General features: G+C 58.4%; 1 protein-coding gene across 2 annotated transcripts in view; it reads right to left on the reverse strand.

Moving 5' to 3' along the window:
* Window positions 1-5290: 5290 nt before the first annotated feature.
* Window positions 5291-16284, reverse strand: part of PEBP4 (phosphatidylethanolamine binding protein 4) — a 98973-nt gene continuing 87979 nt past the window's right edge. For both annotated transcript variants that reach the window (XM_033081477.2, XM_033081476.2), the window contains exons 5-7: window positions 13045-13090; window positions 11850-11966; window positions 5291-5662 (exon numbers count right to left, since the gene is read on the reverse strand). In XM_033081477.2, the coding sequence (XP_032937368.1) occupies window positions 5571-5662; window positions 11850-11966; window positions 13045-13090 (255 nt within the window). In that variant the 3' untranslated portion in view covers window positions 5291-5570. The remainder of the gene's footprint in view (window positions 5663-11849; window positions 11967-13044; window positions 13091-16284) is intronic.

Below are 16284 nucleotides of genomic sequence, written 5' to 3' on the forward strand. Positions count from 1 at the left end.
GCCAGCCCAGAGTGAGAGTGGTCCCGAGAGAGCAGTGGTGGTGGGAAGGATGGGATTCCAGCCAGGAACCAGGCACAGAGCAGGCTGAAAACCCAAGGATGATTCTGTGGGACAAGCAGCAGCCTCAGCGTGGTGACCCCAGGCAGGAGCCCTGGAGTGACCCCACGAAGGGTTTGCAGAGAGGGACCACAGAGGCGTTTCTGAACGTGAAACCAAGAAACAGAAGAGGAACTGGAGGCTGGAATTGCAGCCCCCAGAGCTGTGCCATGACACAACACTCGGAGACGTGAGTGGAGAGGAGCACAGCACGTCAGGACTCCCCAAATCCGCTGCATCCAAGGGAAAAAAAAAAAAATGGGTGTTGTGTCAGCACAGAGGGGTGAATCCAGCACGGTGTGAAGGCCAGGATGCCCTCCCAGAGAATTCCAAAGGTTCTGTGCCTGGGAAAAAGCGCTGCTGTGCTCCAACCAGCGCAGGAGAAACCGGGGAGAGGCCAAAGGCGAGGGATCCGTGAGCCATTGAAACCAGCCCGGGGGGAATTCGCCATTTCCGAGCAATGAGGAAATGTGAGGCTGGCTGAGGAGCCGCGGGGCTGCGGGCAGGGAATGGGAAGCGAGAGCGGCAGACAAGTGAGGACAGGCCGGGCTGGGGCCGCGGGGCGAGTCCGTCCGTCCGTCCGTCCGTCCGGGGAGCAGCAGGAGCCACCTCGGGGTGCAAACCCCGCAGGAACCCCCTCATCATCCCACAGCCAGCTGGGATAAACACGGCACTACCAGGGCTGCGACCACCCTGCCAAAAACGCTTTGGGGTTTTTTTGGTTTTTTTTTTTTTTTGTTCTGCCGAGGAGCGTTTTGGGGCAAACCACATCTGAAGGTGCTCGTGGCTCCTGGAGGAGTGGGAGAGGCTGAGAGGCTGACAAAGCCAGCTCAAAGCGACTCGGGGAGCAGCTGAAAGAGGAAACAAAACCTGGGCTGAGTTTCTCCCCACGGAGCATCCCTGGGATGCCTGGCAGTGCTCTGGGCACAGCTGAGCTGCTGCTTTCCCTCAGGAACAGCCGGAATTTCCATCCCAGGACGCTGCCAGAGAAGGGTGGGGGTTCAGGACCCCAAAACCAGCCCCACAAAACTCCTCTGGTGTCATATTTGGACCCAGATAATAATTAATTATTGCCACTACGCGCCCCTTGCTGCGTGCCAGTCCCCTCTGGGTGCTGGCACGGGCACAGAGGTGGGGACACGTCCCTGTCCTCGCCTTGCCTGCCTTCCCTATTACTTCAGGAGCCCTAAATTCCTACCACGTCCCAGCCGCCTCTCCCAGGGCCCGCCCGGCTGCTGGAGCAGCAGAGCCGAGCTGAGCTCCCAGCTCAGCCTCTGAGGGGACCCCCAGAGCGAGGGGTTTGTGTCCCCAGCACGAGGAGGAGCGCTGGCAGCTCCTCGTGGATCACGCCAGCATCGCCCACCCCGCGGCTGACGCGGCGCTCAGCATCCCGTGGGGGATTCTCCCACGTGGGGCTCCCAAAAACGGGGCAGCACGTGGGGATTTGGGGATCATCCCTCCTGACCTATTTCAGGAGAGGGGTGTGCAGCCGGGCTGAGCTCAGGGAACGCTGGAGATGGGCAGATAGGGGAGCTGCGAGGTGTGAGATATCGGTAATTAATTCGCGGGTTGATATAGTTATGCGCTTAGATCATCATCAGCTGATCCTGCTAATCCCTTCTTGAGCAAGGCCCCTGCTGAGGGGGAGCTGCTGCCTGGCACTGCCAGCTCCTGGCACCTGGCTTGTCCCTGTGCCATCCCCAGGTGCCACCAAAGCTTTGGGGGGTACCCGAAATGTCCCCCAATCCCTGTTCCTTAATACCTTAAATCTGTATTTTCCTGCCTGCCTCCCCTGATCCAGGCCCTGAGACTTTCACCCATTAATTATTTCAGTGATTATTAAAACCAGGTAATTGTTACCCTGTTGGCTTAGGGCTCGTGTTTAGCACGAGCTTCTCCTGGCCTGCAGCCCAGTTTTGGGAAGGAGCAACCCCCCGTGTGCTGCTGCTGCTCACTCAGTTTTCACGAGTTCATTGTGAATTTTTAAACTGCAAGTCCTCCTTTCCCTCAGTCATGCCGTGGAGTGGGTGGGTTTGCTTTGGGAAGGGGGCTGGAATTACCCAAACCCAGCTCAGAGCTCCATCCTGGGAGAGCAAAGGGGATTTGTGTCCATCCCACAGCCATGCCCAGACTCACAGCCCCCAAAAATCCCTGGGTTTCTGTATTTCCATGGTTTTGTGGCCTCAGAACTCAGTTGGGCTCTGCAGGGCTGGTGGATCCGTGCTGGAATTCCTGGGATTGGTGCTGCAGGTCCAACCCCACCGACCCCACACCTGAGCTCACCCCGCTCTGTTTTCTCCCAGCCCTTCACACGAAAAAGTCATAAAAGTCATAAAGCCACGACAGTGGAAAGTCGAGGTAACAAATACAAATAAAACTTCCTCTGGAGGCTAAAAATGACACCTGTAGACAGCAAAAAAAAACTTCTCTGGGTGACAATAACAGAGCGTGGAGCTATTTCAGTGCCGAGCTGTTCCATTGCAGCGCTCGGCGCTGGGGTTGTGGCCGCACAAAACCAGCCACTTCCCCAGGGATGTGACGTGTTTCCTTTCCATCACAAACTGGTTTAGAAGCAAAACTTTCTACATTTAGGTAGCTGAGAGGCTCAGCTTCTCTTTTCTCTCTCGCGCCCGTGGTGAGCGAATGGAAGGAGAGATAAAGGGGGTGGGACCAGCGTGAAGTGACTGTACGCGGCTTCCTCCTTGTGAGTTTTTTCCTTTGCTCTTTCTAAATAATCAAAAAGTGAACTAGAAAACCACAATTAATATTTTCCACGCCGTGGAGGCTTCGCATGCATCCCCAGTGAGAGTTTGTGGTGCAAGGGTGGCCGGAGCTGCTGAGTTTGCAGCTCTGGGTGGGCCCAGGGGTCCCCACAAGGGCAGGGGGGCCTGGGGCTGTGTCCTGGCAGGGATCATCCCACCACGGGGACATTGCAGCCAGCTGGGTGGATTCCTGACCTAGATCAGCCCTGTCCCCACCTCCATCCTCATCCCCGTCCTCCTTCTCCATCTCATCCCCATTTTCGCTTCCATTCCCCATCCCTGTGCTCATTCCTGTCCCCACTCTCAATCCCCATCCCCATTCTCAATCCCCATTCTCAATCCCCAATCCCCATCCCATCCCATCCCATCCCATCCCATCCCATCCCATCCCATCCCATCCCATCCCATCCCATCCCATCCCATCCCATCCCATTCATCTCCATCATCTCCATCTCAATCCTATTCCCATTCCCCATCCCCACTCCCCTCTCCTTTCCCATCTTCATCCTCACTCCCATCCTTGTTCTCCATCCCATTCCCCCCTCTACATCCCCACTTTCATTTCCACCTCCATTTTTCTCCTCACCCTCATTCTCCATCTCTGTCCCCATTTCCATTCCCATTCTCATTCCCATTTCCATTTCCATTTCCATTCCCATTCCCATTCCCATTTCCATTTCCATTTCCATTTCCATTCCCATTTTCCATTCCCATTTTCCATTCCCATTCCCATTTCCATTCCCATTTTCCATTCCCATTCCCATTTCCCACCCCATCCCCTCTGGGATCCCTCTGAGCCCTCCCAGCGCTCCCAACCCCGGCTCAGTTTGACTCCTCTCATCCCCAACTAAACCCAGGTGCTAATTTCCTAGAAGGACAAACATCCGTTTTCCCTTTCTGCACCAGAAATAACTCCCCAGCCACAGGGAGCAGAGGGAGGGAGGGATGGGAGGGAAGGAGGGAAGGAGGGAAGGAGGGAGGGAGGGAAGGACGCTGCAGTTCAGCTGCAGGATGCCAGCACAGCCCTGACCTCTCATTTACACCCAAGCCTTGCTCCGACCTGCCAGACCAATTACTCCGAGGGCAGGGATAGAAAAAGGAGAAATCCAACTTTAGCAGACTTCCATGACATCTCAGTGTCATTTCCTCTGCTGCTAATCTTAGTGCCACTGCCAGTGGGGTTCATGTTGTTTTTTTTTTTTCCCTGGGTTGTGGTGTTACCCAGCTTCCTTTTTTTTTTGTTGCTTTTCTTCCCAGAGGCTCCTGCAGCTTCAGCCAGGGTTGTGTGGTCAGGACAAGCCTGGATCTGCTCCTGCAGCCCCCTTGGATACTCTGATCCCTCCTGGAGGGAGGGGACAGAGCTCTGCAGGACCCTGGTGGATTCAGCCCCTGCAAGGCAAAGAGCCACTTCCTGCAGGGGAAGTCCTGGCCGAGTTTAATCCCCCAGTGCAGGATTGAAATCCACATTTAACTCCCCATGCAGGAGTGAAATCCACGTTTAGCCCCCCAGGACTGAAATCCATATTTAACTCCCCATGCAGGACTGAAATCCATATTTAACTCCCCATGCATATTTAACTCCCCAGGACTGAAATCCACTTTTAACCCTTCAGTGAAGGACTGAAAACCATACTCAAGCCTTCAAGGCAGGACTAAAATCCACTTTTAGCCCCCCCAGGTAGGACTGAAACTCACGTTTAACCCCCTAGTGCAGGACTCAAATCCAAATTTAACCCCCCATGCAGGGAGTTAAATGTTCAAACCCCCCAGGCAGGACTAAAATCCACTTTTAATCCCCCAGGCAGGACTGAAACCTGCTCTGACTGCCAGGGCCCAGGGAGGGTGACCAGCAGGATGCACAGAGAGGTTTTTTTGGGATTGTTCTGTTTTTGGGGTTGCTCTGTTCCAGGCACTGATGCAGCATCCCAGCCTCTCTGAAGGATCCTGAACGAGTCATTCCCTCGTGCCTCAGTTTCCCCTGCCTGCAAACCATCCTGGGCTGCTGCTGCCCAGGGTTTGTTCCAAGGGGAATCTCATCCCTGGCCGTGGCAGGACAGGGGTGGTGGCTTTGTCACCAGATGTGCCCCAAGGAGGACCCTGCAGGCGGGTGAATCTGAGCCCGGGAGAAATCTGAGTCTTAGATGAAAGCCTAATTAAGGAGCTAATTAAAGGGGAGGTCTGGCTGAGTGGCCAGCAGGCAGAGCTCTGCTGATTTATGCTTTAATCTTGGGTTTGCTTTCCAAGAAGAACGGGCTGAGGGCAAAGGCAGAGCAGGGATTGGTTCTGTGCTTGATTCCCACACGGTGCCACCAAGGCACCACCGTCCCTGTCCCCTCCTGGGCGTCCCTGGGGTCACCTGGACCAGGCTCTGGCTCCCATCATCATCCCATCAAAATGCCAGGTTCTCCTGGCACTGCCACCACAGAGCCCTCTGTGCTCCATCCAGATTTATTGGAGACACTGCAGGCATCAAACTCAAAGTGTCCAAAGCGCCAGGGGGACATGCAGGGGGTCAAGGGAACAGAAGGGGTGATGCCAAAATTCATGGGACACCTCTTGGCATGATCCCCAGAGGGAGAGAAGGGAGAGGTTTGGGGTTGGTGCTGTGGCTCTGGGCTGGCAGCAGGGTGGGCTCATCCTGGTGCACCCAGCTCTGGGCAGAGGTGCCTCTGTGGTGTGGAGATGAGCAGGACAAGGGAGGGATGGCCGGAGTTAATCCTCGTAGTTTTTGGTGATGAATTGGGTCGTGGCCACAGGGCGGCCCAGATCAAAAACCTCTGCGAACTCCTCCAAGTTAAAGGTGCCTGGGGAGAGAGGAGAAAAGGGGTGAGCAGGGCTGGAGGAGGGCTGGAGAGGGGAGCAGCCACGTGCAGCTGCTGCTCTGCCCCAAACCACATCCTGCACAGCCCAGGAGGCCCCAGGGACAGCGGGGAGTCACGGGGACCCCAGCTCTGAGCACCCCGGGCTGCAGGGGGCTGGATCCTCTCCTGCCCCCTGACCTTTGGAGAAAACCTTCCTAGGAGCCCACCCCGGGGCTGGAAATCCCCCTGGGGATGTCACAGGAGATCCCCTGTCCCCTCACTGCCATTCACTGAGCTGCTGCTGCTGCACAGAGCGCTGGAGCCGAGGGGGTTCCTCATTCCTGACCCTGAGCCCAGGATCCCCCCAGCTCTGGGGGCAGCTCGTGCTGGATCCAGCTGTGGTTTGGTCTGGGATCCAGCTGTGGTTTGGTCTGAGATCCAAATTGTGCTGGATCCAGCTGTGATTTGGTCTGGGATCCAGCTGTGGTTTGGTCTGAGATCCCGCTGTGGTTTGATCTGGGATCAGCTCGTGCTGGATCCAGATGTGGTTTGGTCTGAGATCCAGCTGTGGTTTGGTCTGAGATCAGCTCGTGCTGGATCCAGCTGTGATTTGGTCTGGGATCCAGCTGTGATTTGGTCTGGGGAGCAGCTCATGCTGGATCCAGCTGTGGTTTGGTCTGAGATCCAGCTCATGCTGGATCCAGCTGTGGTTTGGTCTGAGTTCAGCTCGTGCTGGATCCAGCTGTGATTTGGTCTGAGATCCAGCTGTGGTTTGGTCTGGGATCCAGCTGTGATTTGTTCTGGAATCCAGCTGTGATTTGGTCTGGGATCAGCTCGTGCTGTTTTTTCCCGTGTAGGTGGCAGGGAAACCCAGCCCAGGCCGAAGGGCAGCAGGGATTCCCTGTTACCCGGTCCCTGCGGGGCAGAAATCCCCCCCGTGGCCGGCGAGGGGCGGGCACCGAGCCCGGGGCTGGCTGGCGGCTCCGGAGCATCCTGCCCTGCCCGGAGGGGCTTTCCCTGGCACCCAGACAGCTCACGCTGCCCCTCCTCGCGGGCCACCGGGGAAAGGGGCCCGTTGTTTATCTGAAACCTGTCCTCTCCTCTTCCTGGCTTCTCTCGAATGTCACGCGGCAGCCTGGCAGGCTTTATCTGCTGTCACATCTCAGCCCCGACCCGAGCACAGCGTCCCCTTTCCTCTTGCAAAAGTGCTGAGCAAAACCCGAGCTGCTGCATCACCTGCGTGGGGTGGTGATGGCTCGGGGAGCTGCTGGAGCTCCCACCTGCTCCCCACCTCGGGCTCCGAGCTCCAAAAAAAGCTCCGGAGATTCTCGTGGTGACGGCACAGCACACTGTGACCTCCTGGATGCTCCAGGGAGCGGGAAGGAGCTCGCAGGATGCTCAGGAAGGACATGGAGCTTGCAGGATGCTCAGGAAGAATTCTGGAGCTCGCAGGATGCTCAGGAAAGACACTGGAGCTCACTCAGGAAGGATTCTGGAGCTCGCAGGATGCTCAGAAAGGATTTTGGAGCTCCCAGGTTGTTCAGAAAGGACCCTGGAGCTCGCAGAATGCTCAGGAAGGATCCTGGAGCTCACAGGATGCTCAAGAAGGACCCTGGAGCTCGCTCAGGAAGGATTCTGGAGCTTGCAGGATGCTCAAGAAGGACCCTGGAGCTCACAAGATGCTCAGGAAGGATCCTGGAACTCGCAGGATGCTCAGAAAGGATCTTGGAGTTCCCAGGTTATTCAGAAAGGACCCTGGAGCTCACAAGGTGTTCAGGAAGGACCCTGGAGCTCACAAGGTGTTCAGGAAGGACCCTGGAGCTCGCAGGATGCTCAGGAAGGATCCTGGAGCTCGCAGGATGCTCAGGAAGGATCCTGGAGCTCGCAGGATGCTCAGGAAGGATCCTGGAACTCGCTCAGGAAGGATCCTGGAGCTCACAAGATTCTCAGGAAGGATCCTGGAGCTCGCAGGATGCTCAGCAAGGATCCTGCATCCCAAATTCCGGCTGGGATGAGATGCTGGAATGCACCAGGCTGCTACTGGTGTCTCCTGCCACCCCCCGAGGACCCAAACCGAGCTGAGATCACGGGCAGTGCCAATGTCCTGCCCTGGGGTCACCCCAGCCGGGCCACAGAGCCACAAACACCCCATCCCCAAATCCCCCAAACCAGAAAAGGGCAGATCCTCACTCGGGGGTCACATCCCAACCCCCGCAGTGCTGGGGGTCCCTCTGAGGGTGGCACCGGGGGAAGGAGCCTCGTGGGGCGCCGCTCCCGCTGCGCCCGCAGCTTTCTCCCCGTGCCTTTCATCCGCAGGGTTTCAAAGCGCTGGGGAAAGCCCAGGGGAGAGCAGGCGGCTCCTCGGGAGCGGGGTGAGAGCGAGACGAGGCCCCCCCGGCTCCCAGGGGTGCCCGAGCTGCCGCTGATGCTCCGGGAGCCCCCGGAGAGGCGCGGATGAAAGGAGCCGGGGGAGGTAGAGCCTCGGCGGGGCTGGAGCAGCCGGGAAGGGCCGAGCTCTGCTCCTGGGGCCGGGGATTGTCCTGACCTACTTTCCCATCTGTTCTGCCCGGTCGGGGTAGGGGACAGCCCCAGGTGTGGATAATGTCACATTTGGGGTGCCAGGACCCCCTACACCAAACCCAACCCCTCGGGTGCATCCCCAACCCCCGGTGCCAACCATCCCGAATCACCCAGCTGGCTGCCAGGGTGGGGACAGTGAGTCACAGGGATCTGGGAGCAAGGGGCCAGCCGGGGAGAGCCGAGGTCGCGGTGCCACCGTCCCCTCTCTGCCTGCCACAACAATACGGCGTTTCATCCGCGGCTTGGTCCGCTTTCAAGCTCATTTCCCAAAGGATTAAATCATCCCACTCGGCCCTTATCTGCTCACCCGGAGGAAGAGGAGTGCCCGCTGACACCCACACGGAGCGGCCGCGATGGGGAAACTGAGGCACGAGGCGAGCGCGGGGCTCGGGGATGCTCCCGCAGCTCCCACAGCTTTCCCAGCTCTCCTGCCCACCCCCCAAACGCTGCTCCCCTCCTCCCCCGGCCCCCCGGCTGTAATTTATCAGCGATGTTCTCCTGATGGGAGCCCTGATGTTTCTGTGCCGAGATTAATGATGTCCCAGCGGAGGTGGGCGGGAGGCCGCCAGCTGCTTTGGTCACCATGAAGTGACACCCGGGGACTTTGACACCGCGCTCTCCCCGCAGCCTTTGGCCGCCTCCCGTCCCTGCCGCAGCCTTTCCCTCCCCGCCGGGGCCCGGTCCAACCCGATTTTCCAGCTGGGTGGATCGGGTTGAGGCTCCCAAGGTCGGCTCATGAGTCAATGAGAGCCGCGGCCCCGATCCGGAGCTGGAGCTGGAGCTGGATGGAGCCACAGCTCATCCCCGGCCCTGCTCCCCACAAAGGACTTGTTGCTTCCCGCAGGCAAAATTTCTGGGAGGGAGAAAAAAAATAAATAAAAATCCATTCCCGGGTGTAAAACATCTTTCCAGAGCGGGAGAGGCTTTGGGAATGCTGGAGCATCTCACCAGATGGGAAAAGGTGGGAGCAGAGGGATGAAGGTGCAATTAAACCTCAAGATTTTGTGCTAATTAAAGATCCCCCTCGATGAAAGCTGTGGGGGAACTTTAATTCCGGGCTCTGGTGGGTGCCCGAATTCCCCCAGCTCAGGGATTTCCCGTGGATCGAGAGCGGGATGCCGCCGTGCCTCTGACATTTCACACACCACAAACGATTATCTCGCATCTCCCCAAAACACAACCACGCTCCTGGCGGCGAGGGAAGTGGGGTGAGGGGCAGGAAGAGCCGTGGGGACACCCCAAATGTCCCCACCCTCGGTCCTGAGCTGGGGCAGAGCTGGTGCTCAGTGAAAATTCAGTGGCACGGCCAAAAACTGAAGTGAATCAGAGCGCAGAGGAGAAGCTGAGGCTCTGAGTTATTTGCCCGAGGTCACACAGAGCCGGCTGGTGCCGGGCTAGATCAGAAACACTCACGGGGAAGGATCAGGGTGTTTTTCTTTTCTTGATGAAACAAGATTTTTGCTCAAGAGCCGCCCTGGAGAAACAGCTCGGCCGTAAAGAACCGATTTCCACATTGCAGGAGTGACAGGGGGACGTGTCCAGGTCCTGCAGCCCCTCCAGCACCTTCCCTGTGCCCGTCAGTGCCATCCCAGCCGGGACACCAGGGCAAGGTGGGCACTGCGACTGTCCCCGCTCCCCCTGAGCAACCGGGCAAGGAGGGAGAAGAATCCGGGATTTATTTTCCACTCCCGCCGTTGCCCCTCGCGTTTGGAGCTCTCAGGGATCTTTTCCAAGATCGGGGACAGGCGACGCGGGCAGGACCTGCTTTAGTGCCCTCTTCTGGAGGCTCCGGCCGAGCTCCTGCCATCCCGGCTGGCATTGTCACCTCCCCCGGCTCGGGGACCTCGGCCCGGGACCTTCGCTGGCCTGGAATCCAGGAGGGAATTTTTGTGGCAGCAGAAACGCTGTGGTGGGGCTCAGCTCTGCCAGGGGAGGATGCTCAGCACGGGGATGCAGCGCTGGGGGCTGGGATGGGACAGTGCCCGGTCAGGACATGTCCCTGTCCAGGGTTGGTGGCAATGGGTGTCCCCATCCTCGGTGGGATGGAAATGTCGCTGTCACAAATGCAGGACAGAGTGGGAACAGCAGGATGGGTTCATCTGAGGCCAAATTAGATGGGAAGTTCCGAGCAAGGATGTGAACAGAGCCTGTGGTATTGCCGGGGGAGCCTGCATCGCTTCTGCTGCAGGAGAGCAGCAAGGAGAGCCCGGGCTGGGCTCTCATCCCTGATCCTCTGGGATTGGGGTCACCCCCTCCTTGTTCCCACCTCCTGCTCCTCTCCCCTTGGCACCTCAGGGCTGGATGCACCAGCAGATCCAGCAGCCTTCATCCCACTGCCTTGGGGATGGATTTATTTAAAACCCTTGAGACACCAAAATCTCATCATTTGGCTGCTTTTGGGGCTGGTTCCCTGGGAATAAAGATGATGGGATGTCAGCGTCTCCATCCAGCAGCATCCCCTGGCCAGGCCAAGGATGTGATGCAGCAGTGAAATGGTTAAAAATAACCTTCAACAACCGAACTCCTCAAACACGACCCCGCAGCTGCCTGACCGAACGGTATTGGATGAATTGGATGTTCCCAGGAAGGGCTGGGAAACACAGAAAGGACAGAGCCAGCTCCAGGAGAGGAGTGCCTGGTCCCCCTCACCTTGGGGACCCTCCCCAGGGGGGGAAATTGGGGGGCTGGAGCTGCATATCCTGCTAAGAAGAGGATTTAGCTGGAAAAAATCTCCTTGGTTGGTGTCTCTGAGTCCCTTCCCCGACACTGTGGAAATGTGGGGACACCACGGAGCCTCCTCCAGCAGGAACGAGGGCCCGGCTCCTGGCAGGGGGGTGACATCAGCGGTGTCATTAAGAATCGGAGCTAATGAGCCAGAAAACAAAGCCCAGGGCAGGCAGAAGCCGCAGGGACACTCTCGGCAGCCGCATCCCGCTCTGCCCATGGGATGAGCTCAGTGCCGGGGGAGGGGGTTCGGGGCTGTCCCAAAGCCCCCCCGGAGCCAACCCCGTGCGTTCCCAGGCACGGCGTGAGTCAGGCAGCACCGACCCGACCTGCCCGGCCAGCCCTGCTCATGTGGGAGCTGGGAAAGTTCGGAAATTTCCCTCGTGGAGGGCACGAGAGGCACAGGATGGATCCCTGCCCATCCCCGGGATGGAGCAGCACCCACCGAGCCCTGAGCATCTCGGGGGTCCCGGCTGCTCCATCCATCCCTGCCGTGAAAAGTTTTGGGAGGAGTTGAGGAGCTGGGAGTTGGCGGGCGGTTGTGTCAGCCCGGTTTGAGCAATCCCTTGCTAAACCTAATCCCGATCCTTATCCGGCCGCTCCGAGGTGCCGGTGATGCAACTCCTGGGGCTGGGGGGGGATGTGCCAGCGAGGGCTGGATTTCACAGCCCACATCTCTCCCTGCTTCCGATCCCGCTAGCCAGGCCGTTACCAGACTTTTTCCAAGGTTTTTCTGCTGCCTGGCGAGGATTTAACACCTCACCCACACCCCCTGTACGGATCCCTTCGCACCAAAAGCATCCCCAGCCTGCCGGAGCACCCGGCGTTATCCAGAGCCCTGGAAAAGCCCCTCGGGGCAGGGGTGGAGGGCACAGCGGGTCCTTACCCAGCGAATCCCTCTCCTCGTCGCTCAGCTCGATGATTTCGCCGGCGGGCTGCATGTACAGGTGGAACTGGTAGCGGTGGTAGCCGCTGTGGCGAGGGGGTTTGGGCCGGGTGTAAGCTGGGGTGGGAAAGAGAAGGACTGAGCCAAAATTCCCACTGGAATTCTCCATCACCCTCCTCCAGGCTGGGATCGGCTCTCCCACCCAGCTCCCTGCACTGGGACCCCTCACCACACACCAGAACAGCTCCTCACCCCATCCCGGGTCACCCCCAGCTCTCCTCCATCCCCTTCCCACATCTGCACCCTCTCTGGGCAGGGGATGTGCCTGGGCGGGACAAACCTGAGACCCCCAGCACCCCTGGGCTGCCCCAGAGGGGTCTTGGGGGGTCCTGGGCAAATGATGTGCTTGGTGGGGACAAATCTGAGATCCCCAGCACCCCTGGGCTGCCCCAGAGGGGTTTTGGGGGTCGTGGGCAGGGGATGTGCCCGGGGGGGACAAATCTGAGATCCCCAGCACCCCTGGGCTACCCCAGAGGGGTTTTGGGGGTCGTGGGCAGGGGATGTGCCCAGGGGGGACAAATCTGAGAGCCCCAGCACCCCTGGGCTGCCCCAGAGGGGTCTTGGGGGGTCCAGGCTGTGCCCCAGGCTGGGAGGGAGCAGTGCACATCTGCCCAGATGTGGGGCCTGCAGCTGGCTGGGGGCACGTCCAGCTGCTGAGGACAGAGAGAGGTGGCTGTCCCTGGGAAAGGGACACCCATGGCAGGCACAGCACTCCCTCAGGGACAGGAGGATGTGACACTGAAGCTCCTCCAGGTCTCACCTGAGTCCCCAGCCCCTCTCTCCCCCTGGGGTGTGACCTCCCCTGAGCCCATTTTGAACTGCAAGTCTTTGTTCCTGCAACATCACAGGAGTTGTTGGGATTCACCCACTTTTATCTTGTGTTTTTCTTTTGGGTTTTATCCCTCCCCCCTCTTTTTTTTTTGGCACTGGTTTGGAGCCTTTCCAACCGCTGGGGAGTTTTTAAACCACTTTTTGCCTCTAGAAGAAATAAGAGAAAAAGTGGCTCCTGTTTCAGACAGCCCAGCTGTGCCCTGGGGAGCTCCTCGTGTCCCCCCCTCGTGTCCTGGTGTGCCACCCCCTGTCCCAGCTGGCTGAGACCCCATCCCCTCATTTGGAATTTGGGCTCTGCACTCACCTGTCAGGACCTTCCCGTCGACATTCCCAACCCTCAGATCCAAGCCCTGAAAGGACAGAAAGAGGGAGGTGAGGTGAAACTGCAGAAACACGAGGGGGGATGGATCCCTCCTGCTCCCCCAGCTGTGCCCACGTCTCCCCAGGGATTCATTTCCCCACATTTTGGGTGTTTTCCTTGTAAAGATCATTGGGGTGGGAAGGAGCGTACCAGGGATTTTTTTGGTGTTTATTTGGGTGACACTGCTGTCACCTGCACACAGGGAATGTGAATGGCCTGGAGATCCAGGTTGTGGCACACCGGGAAAACCGCAATAATTCCACGAACAGCCCTTGATTGGGAGAGCTGGCCCGTTCCAGGTGGGATTGTGTTGATTTCCAGCAGCATTCCCATGGCAGAGCTTTGGCTTTGCTCCCAACACAAACTCCTGCTGGCACAGCAGGTCCCACTGGAGGCTTGGGATGATTCCCGGGACAATGAGCATCCTGTGGGGACAAAGCCACGACAGGAGCTGCATCCCCATCCCAGCCCCGCTCATCCCACCTCACCCCTGACCTGCTGTGCTATTCCCGGCCATTCCCAACCTCCCAGCGCTCATAAATCCTCTCCTACAGCACCCGTTATTCCAGTCCTGCCCACACACGCTCTGCTGCCAGGGCTCCTCCGTCCTAACCTGCCCTGGCAGTTATTATCCCGAAAAAAAAAAATAAAAATAAAAAAAAAGATGCCTCAGATAACTCCCAGCAATTTGCACGTGGGGAGCAGGGCTCGGTGCCTCGGCTGTCCTGCCATCAAAATTTCCTTTTCCCTCCTCCTGCCAGCTGTCCCCAAAGGTCACAGGGGAGCCAGGAGCCAGCTCAGATCCCTGAATTTCGGCTCCTCGCCACCCTGGCGGTGGCAGAGGGGTGATGAGAGAGGATTGGGGCAGGGTTTGGGTGCCCGAGGTCACGGCGGGATGGCGCAGGGTGCGAGGGCAGATGTGCAAAACCAGATGTGGGGGCTCGCTGCCTCCTCCCAGATGTGCACATGTGCCCGAGCCCTCCAACTGTGCCTGCTGCCCCAGATGTGGGAGCTGCCGGCACATCCCAAACTCATCCCGAGCTCATCCCAAACTCATCCCAAACTCATCCCGAGCTCATCCCGAGCTTGCCAGGCTTGCCAACCCCGGCTCTTCAAAGGCAGGAGGGATCTGCGGGTTTCTCTCCGCTCCGGGCAGCAACGCTCCCGTGCGGGGACCTCGCTGCTATTCCTGGCTTTGCCGGGGGCTGATCGGGCCGGGCCGGGGCTCCTCCCTGCTCCCCCGGCCGCTGATGTGGGCTGCCTGCGAGCCCCGAGATGCTGCGGGTTCCTGGCTAGCCCCGGGCATGGGAGAGTCAAAGGATAAAGCTCCTTTTTAAGAGGCGAGAACAGGAAGAGGGCGGGAGGGAGAAAGTCGGGATGAGCACTCCAAACCCTGCCTGGTTGTTTTTTTTTCTCCTGTAATAGTAAACAGCAATCCTGCGAGCAAGGAGCAAGCTCTGGGCACGGCTGCCGGGAGATGGGAGGGATTGGAGAGGTGGGCTGTGACGCCCTGTGACATTTTCTCCTTGTTTTTTTATTTTTTTTTTTTAATTTTTTTTTCTCGGGGAATGGTTTGTAGGAGGAATAACCCCCCCTGCAGCCCCTTTCCCCTTTGCTGACACACCGGTGAGGGCGAGGGGAGCATCACACTCCGGCAGCTCCCGAAGATCCCTGCCACGAGCCGAGCTAATGGACACTGATGAGCTGCCGCGTTTATTAATGCCCTTTTATGAGAGCATTAATAGTTCCTAATGACACCATTTGAGCTTCCCAGCCTTTTATCTCCTCTTTCTCTCTTTCCCCCGCCGAGGACACGGTGTAGGAGGTGGAATTAGATATTCCCACCCTCCGGTCTGTGCCGGGTGGTGTCGAGAGCTGGCGGGGCACGGGATTCTCGTGCGGAGACCTGAAAAATCTGTGCCACACAGCTCGAGTGCCAGGAACTGCTCTCTGCGATTTTCCCCGTGGCTAAAGGGATGGGGAATTTTATCCCGGTCATTCCTGGAGCCCCGGACACCGAGCGAGGCTCCCTGGAACCTCCAGGCCAACCCTGCACGTCGCAGCCGAGGGTGGCGGGGAATAAATAAATAAATACAAATAAATTAAAGGCAGTGAGTCACGTTGTGTTTTCCTCTTGATCTTTTTTTTTTTTTTTCTGTTGTTTTCTTTTCACCCCCTTCGCTTTCTTCCCCCTCTCCAGAACGTGTCTGATCCCATCGGGGAGGAGGGGAAAGGGATGGGTGGCGAGCTCTCGCCCGGGCGAGGACGGAGGGTTATGGAAAGTGGGTGTGGGAATCGGCACAATCGCTGGCAGGGGACCAGGACAAACAGATGACGGATGGGACCCGGGGAAGTGCAGCCGAGCAGGGCTGGGCTGCTCCTGCCTGGCTGGGAGCGCGTCCCAGCCCGGCCCCGGGGACCCCGGCACATCGGGGGGGTGTGGGGGGCTCAGCCAGGTGCGGGGGCTGCATCCCATGGGGTTAAACAACAATGAATTATCCCATCCCCAACAGCCCGGGCTCCTCCACGGCTTTGCGGCTTCAAAGGCGGCGCAGCGGGAGCCCGGATTTGTTCTGCTCCGTTCCTGTGATCTTTGCAATGAGGTCAGGATGGAGGAATTGGCTCAGGGGAGCATCCCCGGCAAGGGCAGAGCAGCTGGGATGGTAAAACAGCTTCCCTGCGAGGCTGGGACGGGGAAGGAGGGGATGAGGTGGATTGCAGGTGGATCTGGAGCTGTTCCACCGCGTCCTTGCAGAGGAAGGTGAAGGTTTTGGGGTTTCCTCCTCCTTCCCCACCAGGACCACTCCTCCCCCAGCTGCCAGAAACATCCGGGCCCGTCCTGCCTTCCAACAAAAAACAAACAGCTGATCCAAGAGAAACTCTCCCTCCGATCATCACCCCGGGAGAGAGCAGGGCAGGGCCCGGCAGCACTCCCGAGCTCCGGCATTCCCCAGCTGTTTGTGCAGCTTCCAGCGGGGTTCTGTGATGGATCTGGGGCAGGGGATGCTCCCAAACTTCTCCTGGCTCGCCCTGACCCTCTCCAGCCCAGCCCAGCCTTGCTTTTCCCGGGATTTGGAGCTGCCAGACCCGACCCTGCGAGTATTTGGAGAGGAGAAATGTCACAAATGTCACATCCCATCGTGGCAACCTTGCTGTGGGTTGTCGTGGGATCTCCATTGGGAA

The sequence above is a fragment of the Catharus ustulatus genome, chromosome 27 (assembly GCF_009819885.2).
Source record: "Catharus ustulatus isolate bCatUst1 chromosome 27, bCatUst1.pri.v2, whole genome shotgun sequence".
Taxonomy (NCBI): Eukaryota; Metazoa; Chordata; class Aves; order Passeriformes; family Turdidae; genus Catharus; species Catharus ustulatus.